We start from the raw sequence: 17557 nt of genomic DNA on the forward strand, positions 1-17557 counted from the left end.
TTTACTGTGAAATTATTTATGTAAGAACATAGTGTTATGCAACACCTTAATATGGGGTTTGTTGTTTTAACCATAAATTGTTTTGTCTACAATTTAAAACTGTTTTTTAATGCTGTGTGAAATAATCAAGCTTGTTAAATTTACTATTCGGTTTTATGTTGCCATTCATAAACTAGGAAAGCTGGTAACACTAATTATGTGATAACATCAAAAACGTAAAAGGTAAAGCTCTTGTTTGTAGACATCAGCTCATAAGCACATACCAAGCTACCGCTAAGTGTGAAACAAGGTACAAAAATATTCTTTAGTGTCTCCCTTTCAAAGATGATTTGAAGGATGACATTGCTCATTGAGATTTAAACTTAATTTTTAAGATAGTTGTATTTATTTTTCATTTATTGTATTTGAGCTTAACGTCTTCAGAGTTATTAAGCACACTATGCACCACAGAGATACTGGGGAAGGATTTTAAGAAACTAGGAGCATGCACATAATTTCATTTAGGGATGGGGGAAGGGGGGTAGAACTACTTTGCATGATGTTTGCTTTAGAATTCTTTACTTTTGTTAGTGTGAATGGTAGATTTGTTAGGTTGGGGGGGGGGGGGGGGGGGGGTGGTTAGTATGTATTTCCCCCTCCCACCTTTTTTTTACAGTTACATATGCTCCTGTAAGGAACCACCCTAGCATTTGCCGCGAGTGAATTCGGGAAACCAAGAAACACTGAACTCAAGATGGCCGGACCGGTGGGAACCCAGGTCTCTGTAATGTCTTCAGTGTTTTACCATGGAACCACCTAACAACTTTTCAAAGATGAAAATGAACCAATTTCACAACTGTTTTTATTATGAAAGAGATAAGAGTAAAAAATTACTATTTCCAAACACATGAGTGAGGTTTCAGATTTTAAGTGCTCAAGGGGCTTAAAATGATAGGACTGCTAAGATTTTTAGCCATTTGGGTCATCAAACATTACAGGGTCTTTCTTATTTAGAATTCTCTCATATTTATTTAATACTTGTCCTATGTTGAGAAGAAACTTTACTCGTCAGTCGTCAGATAATACACTGACGTCTGGTAGAGAGAGTGATGTATCAGGATGTGGGGCCATTCATGAAATTTTGGTTTCAAGATGAAATTTTTTCTAGCTTGGCCAGTCTTTGAACGTTTAAAATTCTGTTGTGGGAAAGTTCTGCCGTAGGCAGAGGTCTTTGTGCCTAAAAAGGCATGGTACTAACAAGGAGAGGGTGCAAACTTCTGGTTTCTGATTTTAGTTTCCCGTTGCAAAGTAAAGTACTTCACAATAGCAAACCACCCTAGAGGTAGAAAACCCAACTCTCGGTTGTTTTTGAGATATAGTGCCATAAAACAAGGAACAACCTCTAGACCCATATAGTAGTTGCGTTCAGTGTTGCTAAGGCAGTGTTAAAGAGCATCTAACTGCAACGCTGGTGACTTGCGTTCAGTCCCATTTCATATACTATTTTTTTAATTTTTTTATTGATCTTTCATGGATTATATGAAAAATTATGATTATTTATTTATAATACAAAATATATATATATAAATTTATCAAGGTAAGGACTATCAGTTTGAAATCAAGACAATTTTTTTTCTTGTATGTTATTTAAAATAGAAATTTCTCTTGAGTTCTCTGTGCGTTTATGCCCTTGCTCTGTCAAGAACAATGGGAAGTAGCACTGTGCGAAGATGCCGTTAAAATACGTTTATTAGTTCTTCACTAATTGAGCTCTCCAAAGTATACTATCATGTTGAAATATGTTTTGTATGCTGCAAAACTGATTGAACCACGAGTCACATTCCAAAATGTTAACATAATCTGATTCCCTCTGTCTTTGTTAAAAAAAATTTCATGCAAACTTATTACATCTATACAATGTGCGTGATACGAACAAAACATGTTTTACGTGGTTTTTTTTATGATAAGTATTGCCTGCAAGTGTGTACCAAATCTGTATAAAATGACTTGTGTCAGTGATGTGTAAATATTGTTACACTTCTGTATGTGTTTCAGAAATAAACTATGTTGTGCATTTTGCTCTTTTCATATTACCTTCACCCTAGCAGTTGAATGTTTTTAGTAAAAAAAAAAAAAATTGTATTGTTTTGAATAAATAAACATGAATTTTCGCATTATCGATGAAAAATTGATAAATTGAAAATAAAGTATCCATACAGGTATGGAACCAAAGTCGCCAGCCTTGTAGTCAGGCGCTCTAAAAGCCGGCTCAAGCTGTCTTGGTCTGAGTACAAAATTATGGGTACATAATTTGTGCTTCGTTATTTGATTGGCTTTTTCTCAAAAACAATTGAGATTTGGGTTTTCTCCTTTACTGTGAGACTCGGGCGACCCGAAGTTCGTGCCCTCTCCTTGTAAGTAAGTGTCTACAGCGACTGTCGTCATGACCTCGGTAGTGCTGCTGTGAGATGAAAGTCTGTGGCAGGGAGCTCCCCACCTTCTGGTACTCTTGTCATTCCAGCTAGTCCCAGCCACTTGCAACGGGTGACAGCTGGAGACAGACAGTCGTCTGCTGGGACTTCCCCGACGCCTGAGAGCACTGGGAGATGCACTCCCGCCCGAGAGGGAACCGGGCAGTGAGCATGGACGTGGTTCCTGCGGCAGCCAGAAGCCAGCCCGGCCATGCAGGTACGTGGTGGAGTGAGGTGTTAATAATGAGCAGCTGTTAGGTGTGCATCAGGTGCTGTGCACCTTTCATGAACGCTCCAGTAGTTTGATGGCCATCCCAACAAACTGTTTGACCAGATTATCTCGTACTTCAAGAAGAAGAGTACAATAAATTGTTAGCAGTTGTTAATGATGGAACATATTTTGAAGTGAAACTTCTTTACAACATGTAGGCTAGGTCAAGGTGCTGTGCCGTGTATTAAGTATTTAGGCACGTTTTATTTAAAAATTTTGTAATCTTAAATATTTTTGGAAATATTATTTTTTTTTCTCTCATCTTATTTTCTTTACGGCCAGGCCCTCAGCCTCTGTTCTCAGAGGCGAGCTGTTTTTCTTTCCCAGCCTCATGCTAGGCTAGCATTCTGGCTAATATTTCTCCCGCCTCCAGGCACGTCGGAGCCGGTAACGTTATTTCTTCGCGGGTCTCCTTTTGCTAAGAGCAGCTTGTGAAGCAGTGCTGAGCCCTGCTAACTCTGTCACGAATCGGTATAAGGTTCACTAGCAGCAAGACACGACAGGAGGATCCCGTGGGCCTTGTGTCCCACAGACCATGCGTTTTTTGAAGCCACCCCCGCCTGCTCACCCACCCTCTCTTCTCAGAAGTGGCTAGGAGCGACGACCGCTCGAGTGCGTTAACCGAATTCAAGGCCATCTCAGGCTTGGCAGCCGCAGTTACGATTCTGCACCTTAACGACACCTAGCGACGGCTGTGGTAACTAATGCCACTGGTGAGGCGTCGGCAGCGCCGACACTACCGCGCTCGCGCGGAGGTAACGACAACCTCTCTCCCCTCCTTATGTCTCAGGCCGCTAGGTGGCACCACTGGTTACTCCATTAACCCCCTAGCTTGACACACTCGTCGGTCACAAGTCGATTTATTAGTACTTCCTCTCGCCACCAAAAGATAGCGCCTCAGTCGCGCAGTCACTCCAGTAAGATCTATTTTTTTTTATGCCGGACACCTTCGGGTGGACTCAGTAATTTTCGGCCCAGAGCCTACCCCCCCTCCCATTCTCTAGAGACCCCGCGCTTATGATATCCTGGTGAGATCCCGCTCTGGATTTACTTCGGTGCGCGCCTCCTGACTGACTGGTACCGTTTGTATCTGCGATCTTCTGCGAATCATCGACATCGTATATTATGTAGTCTTCTCAGACTAAAGGGATGGAGTCCCTAGCTAAAATTATTAACCAGTCAGTAGTTTAGGTGAAAGTAGAGAAACTTAGTATTTTTATATAAATTATTTTTTTTTAATTAATCATGATGACTTCCGTGGCTACCGCGAATCGTGGTTCGAGTTTGCCGAGACGAGACGCCCTCTCCTGAGCGCCAGGACCAACACCCTGTTTTGGTAAGTCTTGACGTCATCCTCCCCCCCTTAATTTTCCTTCGATTGGCCTTTTGCGCCATTTAAGCATACTGTCTGGAAACAGGTCTAATTCTTTGGAATTTGGACTTTTGTTTCAGACAGGGTTCCAAGTTTGGGGCAACCAAAATCCTCTGCCAGAACCTCTGGAGTCGGTTCCTGCGCAGAATCCAACATCATTAGGCCTACTACCTTGATCACCGTCTACCTACAGCCCCGGGTGATACCCGCATAATTCTATCTTTTTATTCACGAACCCAAGATTAGTGTAACCCAGTTAAGACAGCGGACAGTAAAAGGCAGTTCGAGGAGAAGAAATTTATATTATGTTTTGGAAGGACTATATGTACAATCTTTAAAGTTACTAATGTTAATTTCATTCTTGTTTTTAAATATTTTAATTTTTGTTATACATTGAGGGCCGGCCCTATCGTAAATAACGTTAAGGAATATCATATAATAAGTGTAATTGTGAGTTATGTAAATAAGATCACTTATCAATGAAAAACAGTCTTTACTAAGGAAAATTTAATCTATCAAAAAAAAAAGAACAATGATTAATAATATAAGGAAGTCTATAGACGTAACAGTTGTTTTTATTTATTTAATATATAATAACGATCCTTTTACTCCCAAGTATTTGTAGGGAGTCCCTAAATTTTCTTTGTTTACTTCTAGTGTCGCCTCTGTTGTTGACTTTTATAGTTATTAATTGAGGGCCTCAGTAATCAAAGCTTCCAAATCTTTTAACCTTATTATTTAATTATTCTTTAAGACACTTGGGGTATTACAAAATGGTAGCAGAGCATGGTTACGTCTATAGGCATACCTAATTTGAAAGGTCATACCTAAAATTAAAATTAAAAAAAAAAAAATTGAATAAAAAAAATTTTTTATATTTTTTTTGTCACTTAGAATCTTTTTGTAGTAAGTAATTTGTGAACTGTCCGCTGATACACGTAGTAGTTAAATTGACCCTTGAATTTTAAAATTATCATAAGTTTTGTGTGTTTACATTTGAGCGCGCACTGTGAGCAGCTGGCTGGCTGCCCGCCCACGCAACTCGGGCCGCGCGCGTGGCTTATCAACAGAGACGTGTCCGCTGGACAAGATACTCCCTCCCCCCCACACCCCTAGTTAAAGGCGCTGCGCGCCAAGGTCAGTCCTGCCGGCTGACGAGACGTTCCTTGTAGGTACCCCGTTGTGCAAGCTAACCTGACAGCTTGTTACCCCCGAGTACACTGTTCATTTCCCGACGCGCGTAGTAATTATAATAATAAATTATGAAGGCACATACTTCCCACGCAATAAAGCAATTGTTTTAATCATAAGCTAGATTTAAGTGTATACCTAAGTTTAAATTTTAAGAGATAATTTTAAGAGGGTATTGTTTTGTTTTGTGTAATACTATGAATCCGGACAGGATGATTACTCCGGAGCTATTACTAGTAGATGAACTAAGTTATGAGTTGCAGTTGCGTAATTTACCAACTACTGTAAATGCGCAAGAGCTGCGAAAAAGGCTTCGAGCCGCAGTACGTGATAAGTTACCTACCTCAGTACATAATCTAAATTTAGAAATACTCGAGGAATTCAACATAGCTTGCTCCAAATTTTACGACATAGCTGCTTTCGTAAGTTATTCAGATGTGGAAGAGAATTTGCCCAATGTAAAGCGACACATTATGCGATTAGAGCATGTCACCAGACGACTGGAAAATCTTGTGGTACTTTCCGCAGATGTGCTCAATGGTGTTTATCGAACAGAGCTAAATCGTTGTCTGCAACAGACAAACACCTTCCAAATTAAATTGAAAGCTAGGGCAGCCCAATTAGAAACTCAACAGGACCTCCGGGCCAACATTGCCCAGGCAGAAAACCTAGGAATGGAAACACTAGGAAATGTAGAGAGTGAAAGTCTGGAATTTCCCCAGGAAATAAGGCAACCCGACACACAAGTATCTTTGTGCCAAACAAGGCAGGTTCCGCCCATTTCATCAACATCAACATCTCAATCACTCATCACGGTTTCAACCCCTCCCATGCCAGCAGCCACCATTCAAATTCCCTCAGGCATGCATGCTTCTACAGCTCCCATCACCAGTGTCACATTTTCCGGTAACTTGCCTACAAATCCACATCCTTTAACACAACAAAATTTGTTTTTCCCATTCGCCACAAACCAGCCATATTTTAATCCATATTCCCAGTTTCATTCTTTATTGACATCCGGGCAAGGAACTCCAATCCCTACCATCCCCACCGCGCAAATTGCACATCCTTCACCCCCACCTCCGCCATCAACGCAGAATCAACCAGAAACAACATTACCAGTTACGCCAAGGGCGGCTGAGTATAGCTGTTATGGGAAAATTGCCCATCCAGTCGAGAGATTACTTGTTGGTTTTCCTGAAACAAGTGGTCTTGACCCAGATAAATTAATCGAATTCATAAGGCACTTACTTAAAATCAGACAGAAAGGGGGCATTCCTGACAAACAGTTGTTGGAGATAGTTTTTCCCTACACCCAACCACCACTGAGTGAAAGAACGAGTCAAGCAATAGAAAATAGTTAGTACTCTTTTGACAAATACCACGAAGAAATTTTGAATTTTTTTATACCTGCCAGACTTTTGACAAATTACCGTTTGGAATGGTACAACAGGCTACAGCGAAGTAATGAAGCCTTGCCGCACTATGTAGCATCAATCAGAGAAGCCGCGGCGGTTCTCAGATTGGGCGTATCAGAGAGCGAAATAGTTAGTTGCATAGTAGACGGACTAAATCAGGCAGAGCGCTCACGCGCTGTTTTCCAGGCTAGGCCACGGAGTTTTGTAGAACTAGATCAACTTTGTATACAGGCCATGAGTTACGAATATGCAGACACTCAGAGAAACAGGTCAGCGAAGTCCGTGGATAAGCATGATTCTCAGGCAGAAACTGCAACTAGTTTTCCATACACGAAACAACAAAATAGCCACCCACAACAGAAAACAAACTACTACAGAAATAATAAGTATAATTCAAACAAGAACATACAACAACAAACACCTTTCTGTAATTATTGCAAGCAAACAGGACATTACATTGAGCAATGTAACCACAAAAATTTCAAACCAAATTTCAACAAGGCAAAAAACGCGTAAGGCGGTGGCCAGGCAAATTTCTACCTGGTCCACCTAAAACTTCATCCGAGAGGAATTTTTCAGTGCATAATGTGCATACTAACGAATCACAGCAACAAAACAAAAATCAAAAAAGGCATAACGCAGGAAAACAAAAACACAAGAAAAATAAACGAAAGAAATACACAGAAAAACACAGGAAACACAAACAGAAGATTATAACACAGCAAATTAATCATAAAGAAAATTCTGAGAAATTCACAAGAATTTGCAAAACATGTGTTAGCCTGACTAACAAAGGAAAACGTAAGTGTCACAACATTTTCGGTCACGTCCGAACTGTATTACCATACACTAAAGCAATGTTTGGCAAAAATCAAATTATTGGTCTGATTGATACAGGAGCTACTCGTAGTTTTATTTCAGGCGATTTGTTTAGGGAATTACAGAAGAACAAGCAGGTTCTGAAAACAGAAGTCACGGATGTGCGCTGTTTTACTGCAGCGGACGAACCAATTAGTATATCCAAAGTGGCTATAGTGAAAATCAGGATAGAATTATTCACTTGGAATTTCCCTTTTCTTGTGGCAGAAAACTTAGCCACGCAGCTTATTCTAGGCTCTGACTTCATCGCTAAAACAGGTATTTTAATTGATCTACAAGCAGGAAGTTTTGTATTTAAATTTAATAAAAATATTGTCATATCATTCGTGGAACCTGAAAATAAAAGGTCAGGACAAGTTACTAATGTTTCTACCAACACTGACGAGAGAAATTCTTTGTCCCTGGATCATCTCGAGCCCAGTAAACAAGTTGCTATTCGAGATTTGTGTAATGAATTTTCAGATGTGCTAACTAAGAAATTAGGTCGAACTAACCTAATTGAATATCAAATTGAATTGACTGATACCATGCCAGTCAAAAGTCATCCTTATCAACTTTTAGGTCCCAAAATGGAAATTATGAGAAAACACGTACAGAAAATGTTAGATAATAAGGTAATAGAACCTTCTAATTCTCCTTTCAGTTCACCTGCATTTCTAGTACCCAAGGGCACGGAACAACGTTTCGTCACTGATTATCGAAAACTGAACAAACAGATTAAAATACCGCAAACACCCCTCCCAGATTTGAACTCAGCCTTTCATTGGTTTAGTAAGGCCAGGTATTTCAGTGTGTTCGATCTCAATTCGGCGTACCATCAGATCCCACTCACGCAAGACTCAAAACCTATTACCGCATTTTGCGTACCTTGGAATCTTTACCAGTATAATGTGGTACCTTTTGGCTTGGCCACAGGTGCTCAAGTACTCACACGACTTCTTGAACAAGTAGTAGGAGATTTTAAATTTAAATTTGTTTACAATTATTTAGATGATCTTGTAATTTATTCAGAAAGTTTTGAGGAACACATCCAGCATCTGACTCTTGTCCTTGAAAGACTGCGCAAGGCAGGCCTCACTGTAAATACAAAAAAGGTAAAATTTGCTGCTTCCGAAATATCTTTTCTTGGACATTTGGTATCACACAAAGGTGTTACAATTGATCCAGAACGAACACAGGCGATCAGGGAATTCAAACCACCTAAAGACACAAAGGGCATAGCTCGTTTTATTGGCATGGCTAATTTTTATGCCAAATACATACCAAATTTCGCCGAGCATGCGGCACCTTTGAATGCATTACGTAAGAAAAATACACAATATATTTGGGGTCCTGAACAAGACAAGGCATTTAATTTCTTGAAAGAAGCTATAGCGAATCCACCTGTTCTGCGCATGGCAGATTTTAGTAAACCCTTTATTTTACAAACAGACGCCTCAAGCGTTGCTATAGGGGCGGTATTGTCTCAGGAAATAGATGGCGCTAGGCAACCCATTGCCTTTGCCTCACGTACATTAACTTTTCAGGAAAGGAAAGCATCTTCAGTGTATGAATTGGAATGTTTAGCAGTAGTTTTTGGTATTGATAAATTCCGACAGTTTCTGGAACATAGGGAATTTCTATTGGAAACTGATAATCAGGCACTCGCTTGGCTGTTAGCTCACCCTAAACAATTAGGAAAACTTGGAAGATGGATCACCAAAATTTCTTCTCTCAAATTTAATATTCAACATATTCGCGGTACTCAAAACATTGTGGCTGACACACTTTCTCGAATGTTCGAGAACCCCTCCGAAACAATATCTCAGGAGGAACCCCAGATTTCGTGTCAGGCACTCCTAACCGATTTCCCCTTAGCTTTTCAGGACATACAAACACATCAACAAGCCGACCCATATTTGGCAAAAATAATTGAACAAGTTAAAGCGGGTACAGCTCCGAAATTTTATAAGTTAGCTAAAGGTCTCCTACAAAAACGTACACAACAGTCAAGGCACTTTAAAATTGTTCTTCCACAAAATCTGCGTGATATGATTTTCACATATTACCATAGTTCACCTCTCGGTGCCCATTTAGGTATTTATAAAACCATTCAAGGTATCCGACGCCATTTTATTTGGGAAGGAATGCACCGGGACATTACACAGCGAGTTAAGTTATGTAAGCTATGTGCACTAAGTAAACCTGCACAAAATACACAGTACGGTTTTCTTGCCTCAGAAGTAGCCGAAAGACCTATGCAAAAACTTTTTACTGATTTTGTAGGGCCGTTTCCTCGATCCAAATCCGGACACTCTATGCTTCTTGTGGGCATAGATGCCTTTTCGAAATTTGTTTGGCTTATTCCACTCCGTAAGGCTACAGCTGACACCACTGTGCGTGCATTACAAAATCATATTTTTAAAACTTCAGGATTACCGAACATAATTGTATCCGACAACGGAACACAGTTTACATCCAGAACTTTCAAGAACATGTGTTTCTCGCATGGTATACAGCATGTGACAACATCGCCATACTACCCTAAACCCTCGCACGCGGAGAGATTTAATAGAAATCTTCGTTCGGCGCTCATAGCGTTCCACGCGAATGCGCAGGAAAAATGGGACAGTAATTTGGTGTGGTTACAGATGGCATTTAATTATGCCCGACATGAAGGACACAAATCCACCCCATTTGAGATTATGTTTACTTATAAGCCCAACACACCCCTTTCCAATCTTTGGTCTCTCGAAGACCTACTGCCGGATGATCCCAAGGACATCACGGAGATTTGGAGAAAGGCACGTAGGAATTTAAATTTGGCTCACCAAACAAGTCAGAGAAGGTACAATAAGTACCGCTCCCCTAACCCCTACAGGGTAGGTGACACGGTAATGTGCAAAGCACACCCGCAGAGTAAGGCCATCGATAAGCGATCGGCCAAGTTATCGTATCGCTGGACTGGACCATTACAGATCCAACGGTTTCTAACCCCAGTGACTGTGAGTCTAGCCGACCCCAGTTCCGGAGAGTATGTGACACGAGCGCACATCTCCCACCTTAAGAAAGCGCATCCGAATTTAAAATAGGAGCGATTACTTTCTCTAAGCCTTGGCATGCCAGATATATATATATATATAAGACTCAATAAGGAGTTTAACTGAAGAATACAAAACCTAGGTAGTAACATTAAGTAACAATAAAAATCCATGGTACTAGTTTGTAAGAAAACTTAATATAAGGTGTTAGTTTAAGTGGCCACTTAAGTTAATAATTTTAATTAAGATAATGAATTTAATCATGTTAGTCATTAAGAATGTGCACATTAGTTCATAAGAGTGTTTAATATTTTTTTTGTGTTTTAGCATGTAAGTAGTAGGATACAGGCGAACCTGGTAACTCGTCCTACTGAAGTTTTTGGTTTCTTGTTTTTGCTTTCCCCTATGCTCCGCTTTAACGCGGGGGAGTATGTGCCGTGTATTAAGTATTTAGGCACGTTTTATTTAAAAATTTTGTAATCTTAAATATTTTTGGAAATATTATTTTTTTTTCTCTCATCTTATTTTCTTTACGGCCAAGCCCTCAGCCTCTGTTCTCAGAGGCGAGCTGTTTTTCTTTCCCAGCCTCATGCTAGGCTAGCATTCTGGCTAATATTTCTCCCGCCTCCAGGCACGTCGGAGCCGGTAACGTTATTTCTTCGCGGGTCTCCTTTTGCTAAGAGCAGCTTGTGAAGCAGTGCTGAGCCCTGCTAACTCTGTCACGAATCGGTATAAGGTTCACTAGCAGCAAGACACGACAGGAGGATCCCGTGGGCCTTGTGTCCCACAGACCATGCGTTTTTTGAAGCCACCCCCGCCTGCTCACCCACCCTCTCTTCTCAGAAGTGGCTAGGAGCGACGACCGCTCGAGTGCGTTAACCGAATTCAAGGCCATCTCAGGCTTGGCAGCCGCAGTTACGATTCTGCACCTTAACGACACCTAGCGACGGCTGTGGTAACTAATGCCACTGGTGAGGCGTCGGCAGCGCCGACACTACCGCGCTCGCGCGGAGGTAACGACAACCTCTCTCCCCTCCTTATGTCTCAGGCCGCTAGGTGGCACCACTGGTTACTCCATTAACCCCCTAGCTTGACACACTCGTCGGTCACAAGTCGATTTATTAGTACTTCCTCTCGCCACCAAAAGATAGCGCCTCAGTCGCGCAGTCACTCCAGTAAGATCTATTTTTTTTTATGCCGGACACCTTCGGGTGGACTCGGTAATTTTCGGCCCAGAGCCTACCCCCCCTCCCATTCTCTAGAGACCCCGCGCTTATGATATCCTGGTGAGATCCCGCTCTGGATTTACTTCGGTGCGCGCCTCCTGACTGACTGGTACCGTTTGTATCTGCGATCTTCTGCGAATCATCGACATCGTATATTATGTAGTCTTCTCAGACTAAAGGGATGGAGTCCCTAGCTAAAATTATTAACCAGTCAGTAGTTTAGGTGAAAGTAGAGAAACTTAGTATTTTTATATAAATTATTTTTTTTTAATTAATCATGATGACTTCCGTGGCTACCGCGAATCGTGGTTCGAGTTTGCCGAGACGAGACGCCCTCTCCTGAGCGCCAGGACCAACACCCTGTTTTGGTAAGTCTTGACGTCATCCCCCCCCCCTTAATTTTCCTTCTATTGGCCTTTTGCGCCATTTAAGCATACTGTCTGGAAACAGGTCTAATTCTTTGGAATTTGGACTTTTGTTTCAGACAGGGTTCCAAGTTTGGGGCAACCAAAATCCTCTGCCAGAACCTCTGGAGTCGGTTCCTGCGCAGAATCCAACATCATTAGGCCTACTACCTTGATCACCGTCTACCTACAGCCCCGGGTGATACCCGCATAATTCTATCTTTTTATTCACGAACCCAAGATTAGTGTAACCCAGTAGACAGCGGACAGTAAAAGGCAGTTCGAGGAGAAGAAATTTATATTATGTTTTGGAAGGACTATATGTACAATCTTTAAAGTTACTAATGTTAATTTCATTCTTGTTTTTAAATATTTTAATTTTTGTTATACATTGAGGGCCGGCCCTATCGTAAATAACGTTAAGGAATATCATATAATAAGTGTAATTGTGAGTTATGTAAATAAGATCACTTATCAATGAAAAACAGTCTTTACTAAGGAAAATTTAATCTATCAAAAAAAAAAGAACAATGATTAATAATATAAGGAAGTCTATAGACGTAACAGTTGTTTTTATTTATTTAATATATAATAACGATCCTTTTACTCCCAAGTATTTGTAGGGAGTCCCTAAATTTTCTTTGTTTACTTCTAGTGTCGCCTCTGTTGTTGACTTTTATAGTTATTAATTGAGGGCCTCAGTAATCAAAGCTTCCAAATCTTTTAACCTTATTATTTAATTATTCTTTAAGACACTTGGGGTATTACAGTGCAGGGTTCATATGCCTCCTGGACATCCTTAAAAAATTCCAAAATTGGTTTTTCATTGAATAAGGTCCCTTAAAGATCCTTAAATTTTACCAAGAATCCTTAAAAAGTCTTCAATAAAGACTATATGTAAGTAATGGATAAATGTAGGTATTCTAATGTCCTTTTGTTTTTGATTTGTGCAACAAAGAAAACTATGCTTACGTAGTTTAAGTTGTTTGCATTTTGTATCTCACCGTAAAAAGGTTTATTTTCCGTTTTAACTTTTAACTTTTAAAGTAAATGTTATTAGTGATCAAATTAAATGTTAGGGCTACAAATACCAGATAGACACTGTACTTGGGTTCTATGTGTGTTTCAGAGATGATTCTGGACAATAGGGGCTTATCTGAACCAAGGTTGAATTAAACAAGGAAATAATTTTTTGTAGATTTCCTTTTAACATTGTCATTTTCTCAAAGGACTTTGTGATATTACAAGTACTATTTTTTACCTCTCGATAGCGGTGAAGGCAATGAATTGCACACGAGGGTACAATCCATGAGGTTACTTTATGAGAGTTTAATGGAAGTATAATGCTCAGGCGTGAGGCACTCGAAGGATGAGAGGGGAAGGAAAGGAATAACAATTAAAGTAGAAAGTCAGACAAATGTAAGACTTTGCAGGTTTTTCGTCTCCATGCTTGTTACAATTGTGAGTCTTAAGTGATAACTTTATGGCTTTGTTTTTTTTTGAAGTGTGAAGTTTCAGTTCTAATGTGTATGGTAGCTAGCACCATTTTTTTTTAAATTTAATACAAAATTTAAATACTTATTGTGTTGGGTGGAAGGCACATGCCAATTTTTCGTAAGTGTTAAGTCAATCACCTATGTACGATAGCCATCTTCATCAGCAGTTGACATTCTTATTGACATAATGTTTTGAAATTGAAACAGTGTACAAACAGATGGGTTTGTCTGACGGGTTATTAGCTGGATGTGATAATACTTAGTGACACCCAGCTGTCAGGTGTGTAATGAATTACTGCGGAAAATTACTTACTGCATTGTTCTTATCAGTGTGAAGTGGTTCTGTGAGCACTACATTGTTTACATTTCTCAAGGCTTAGATAAGCAAGGTCAAAGGTAGAGGTGATAATGGAGTGATCGCCACACTACACATTAGGTTGCTTGCAACAGCACATTTAGACATTCAGTAACGTGTAAGTTGCATGCAAGTTCATGGTGGTGGTCTAACTAGCTCATATAAGTGCAGTGAAAGTGTCTTTCATCCGGAACATTCAGGACCGCAGCTGTGCCGCATTAGCGATTCTCCTTGATGTCAAAAGTCATTAAAGTTTTATCGTAAATACTGTAAAAAAATTCACATGCAGGGCAGTGTTATTAAGTACAAGTCGTAATAAGCTGTGCTATAAAAAAAACAAAGAAATGAGCGGCACAGTTAAAAGTTTCTGATAACATGTTTTGTGCATTATTAAAATCTCTTCTTTAAAAAATCATTATGGAAATGTACGAGTGAAACGTGAAATGTAACCCGCTATAAAATCGGACACATTGTACTACTATGAAAACCAACAGTAACGACAAACTCTGAGCTAGCTAATTTGCCAGCTGCGCAGCTATGCAGCTAAGATCAACATCCTAAATCCACCCAAAAAAAAACCTGAATGCGAGTGGCTCTATTGGTGTAATCTGGTGAACCATAGAATGCCGGATTAAAGATCTTACACTGTATTACCATCACCAAGAGCAGGTGACATTTCAGACTTAACCTATTATTGGTTGTAATCTTAAGAAAAAATAAATTTGAGAGTATGTAGGAAATAAACCTACACTTCTAAATACGTATTTCACAATTCATGAATATACATGTATGAAAGAGAATTACTTTTTTTTTTGTATGTGGTAAGTATTTGCAATATGACCAATTTTATGGATGAGTGTTAAGAAATACTCAACTTTAAATTATTTGAAGATAAATAATAGATATTTTATTTTGTTTTAAATAACCATGTTAGGATGCTAGGCAAACTGTAAAACAAAAGGGATATGTTTAAATTTTAATTACTTTTAAATGTGCATACAAAATTTAATCTTTTTACCTTTATTTTACAAAAAAATTAATTCTACCAAAATTTATTTTTAAAATTTATATGGTATGTGTCATCTTGAATTAAAGCATTAAAATTTAAAATAGTGACTATCTTAAATGCAAAAATAACTTTTAACAAACTTCAGAAATATTCTGCAGTATATTCTATTAATGTCTTATCCAAATTAACTTTTTTTTTGGTTGATTCAAACATTATCTTTCTTTATATTTAAATTTATATTTCAAAATTTCATTAATAAATTACATATGTAGGTACTAAATGCTGTTAAGAGTTGCAAAATATGTCTATAGATATATAGTCTGCAGCTTATCTTTGAATAAACTTTGACATGTGTACAATCAACAATGTGAAAATTATAATTTAAGGGTCAAAAAATGTTAAATTCAAATCTTTGTTAACAGCAATTACAATATTGGTTTTCAAACACCTGCAGTAGATATTGTGTGTTCTCACTGCTTCAAGTTGAATGAAAATTTAATATTGTAAGAACCAAAGCTCAAAGAATGATCTTACAATTGAAAAACAAGTGCATTCTCTCAGAGATAAAGCTTTCTTTTATTTTCTTAGGGACAAATCTGATGACACTCTTGCATTTTCTTTCAATTTCCAAAAAAAAAAAAAAAAAAAAAAAAAAAAAATATTTACCTAAGGTTGCAGATTAGGCCGCCTACTATAGTCGGCAACTTTCTATTTATAATTTTACAATATGTCAGGTACTTCTAAAGTTTCACTTTCGAAAAGTAGTGTGTTTATTTACTCGTGGAAAGAGAACGAAAGACCAAAAAAGTGTAAATGAGATCAGCAGTGCAGTGTACCTTAGATGTCGTTCAACTGAAGTGGTTCCTAGTGTGAAAACTATCTGGTTAATGGCTGACGGATTGGTGGCCTTAATAGGAATGTTGTCAAAATGATTGGTTGTCAAAGCTCCTACTCATTTTAAAGCAGTTGAATTAATGTTCCCAGTTACAGGACATTCTTACATGCCCCCAGACAGGGTGTTCGCTCGCAGAAAGAAAGTTATTATGAAGGTAAACACTGTAACAGACCCACATGGCTACAGCAAAATATTTTCTGAGCATAACGCACTGCTTGCACTTGGTTTGGATTTATTGCCAGTGTATGATTGGAAAAGTCAAGTCCATGAGGTCTCAAAAGCACCAGGATCTTGACAATTTGAACATCAACCTTCAAAAAAGTCATTATAAAAAAAAATACAGGCATGGCAATGTTCTTGTGAAAGGGGAAACATTTTACAAGATAGATATTGATGTATAGAAGGGAATTTTCAAGAAAGGAAAAGTGGCCACAAGCATCACCCTAGATACACAGCCGATTGGATCACTTATCAAGAAAGAAAAGTTAAAGGATGTTGCAAATCTACTAAAGAAACATTATGGAGAGGAATGGACGAAAGAAGAGACTAAAATTTTATGCATACTTGTTGAAAATTCAAAAGTTTTTAAGGCATAAAAATGGTGTTGACATACTCCCTGCGGATGATGTTTTATGTGAAACTGTTGAAGAAAATTATTTAAATTTTCAAATTTAAGATGTTTCAAATTTTTTTTATCCTTGAACAATGTTTTGTTCATGCATTATTTTAATGTCAGATTATTACTGCATTTTTGTTTTACCAAATAATATATGTAATGGCTTGATTGAATTAACTTGTTATGTCTGTTCCTTAAATGTTTCAAATGTTTTGTTAATACGCAATAATTCAAGTCTGGTTGTTCCATAAGTGACCTTATCCACAGGTGATTGTTCCAAAACTTCCCTATGACAATGGAGTGTTCCAAATTAGACTTACCATTTTTTAAAATGACTATATTATATAAGACTAGCTGCCCGACCCGGCTTCGCACGGCTATACTAATGGAAAAAAATTAAGCCACATCTCCCATTTACAGTAATGGTAAATAAAATAAAAAAATCAGTGAAAATTTATTACAATGCTGTATAATGTACCAGAGAGAAAATGAACAGCACCGATGGTTTCCCGACTCGTGCACGCAACGTACAATTGATGTACCCGTACTTCGCTACGGCAGTCTACAGGCAGATCACTCTTGCGCCGCTCATTATACATGCCCCTCCTTGTGGGTACGCCACTGCCGCGCGATGCCCGTTGCCATGGAGATGCAGAAGGCATGAACAATGCAAAATCCTGTTCTAATGCAGACAAAGTACCCACTGTTGCCTGGTTTTAACCACCCATGGGATCTAATTTTCAGAAAATGTCATCCTGCGTAACATAAGAAATATTACTGTGAAGTTTCAAGTCTGTAAATTATATATACTTGAAAAAAAAGGGCAATTTTTGATATTTAAAGTACCCGCAAAATTTCAACGGTGATGAGGACTGCACTAACAATGAAACAGTCATTGCCATAGAGACGAATGAAGCGTCAACAAAGCAACAGCCGTTGCCATGGTGATTTCCTA

The 17557-nt window shown here is 38.8% G+C and overlaps 1 protein-coding gene across 4 annotated transcripts in view; it reads left to right on the top strand.

Annotated features, from left to right (window-relative positions):
- The first annotated feature begins 14106 nt into the window (after window positions 1–14106).
- LOC134534054 (ester hydrolase C11orf54 homolog) overlaps window positions 14107–17557 on the top strand; it is a 38200-nt gene continuing 34749 nt past the window's right edge. For 2 of the 4 annotated variants that reach the window (XM_063372039.1, XM_063372028.1), the window contains exon 1: window positions 14184–14903. In XM_063372039.1, the coding sequence (XP_063228109.1) occupies window positions 14868–14903 (36 nt within the window). In that variant the 5' untranslated portion in view covers window positions 14184–14867. Of the gene's footprint in view, window positions 14904–17557 lie in introns of all 4 variants that reach the window. The other 2 variants (XM_063372046.1, XM_063372055.1) reach the window with 2 other exon arrangements.

The sequence above is a fragment of the Bacillus rossius genome, chromosome 1 (genome assembly GCF_032445375.1).
Source record: "Bacillus rossius redtenbacheri isolate Brsri chromosome 1, Brsri_v3, whole genome shotgun sequence".
In the NCBI taxonomy this organism is placed as follows: Eukaryota; Metazoa; Arthropoda; class Insecta; order Phasmatodea; family Bacillidae; genus Bacillus; species Bacillus rossius.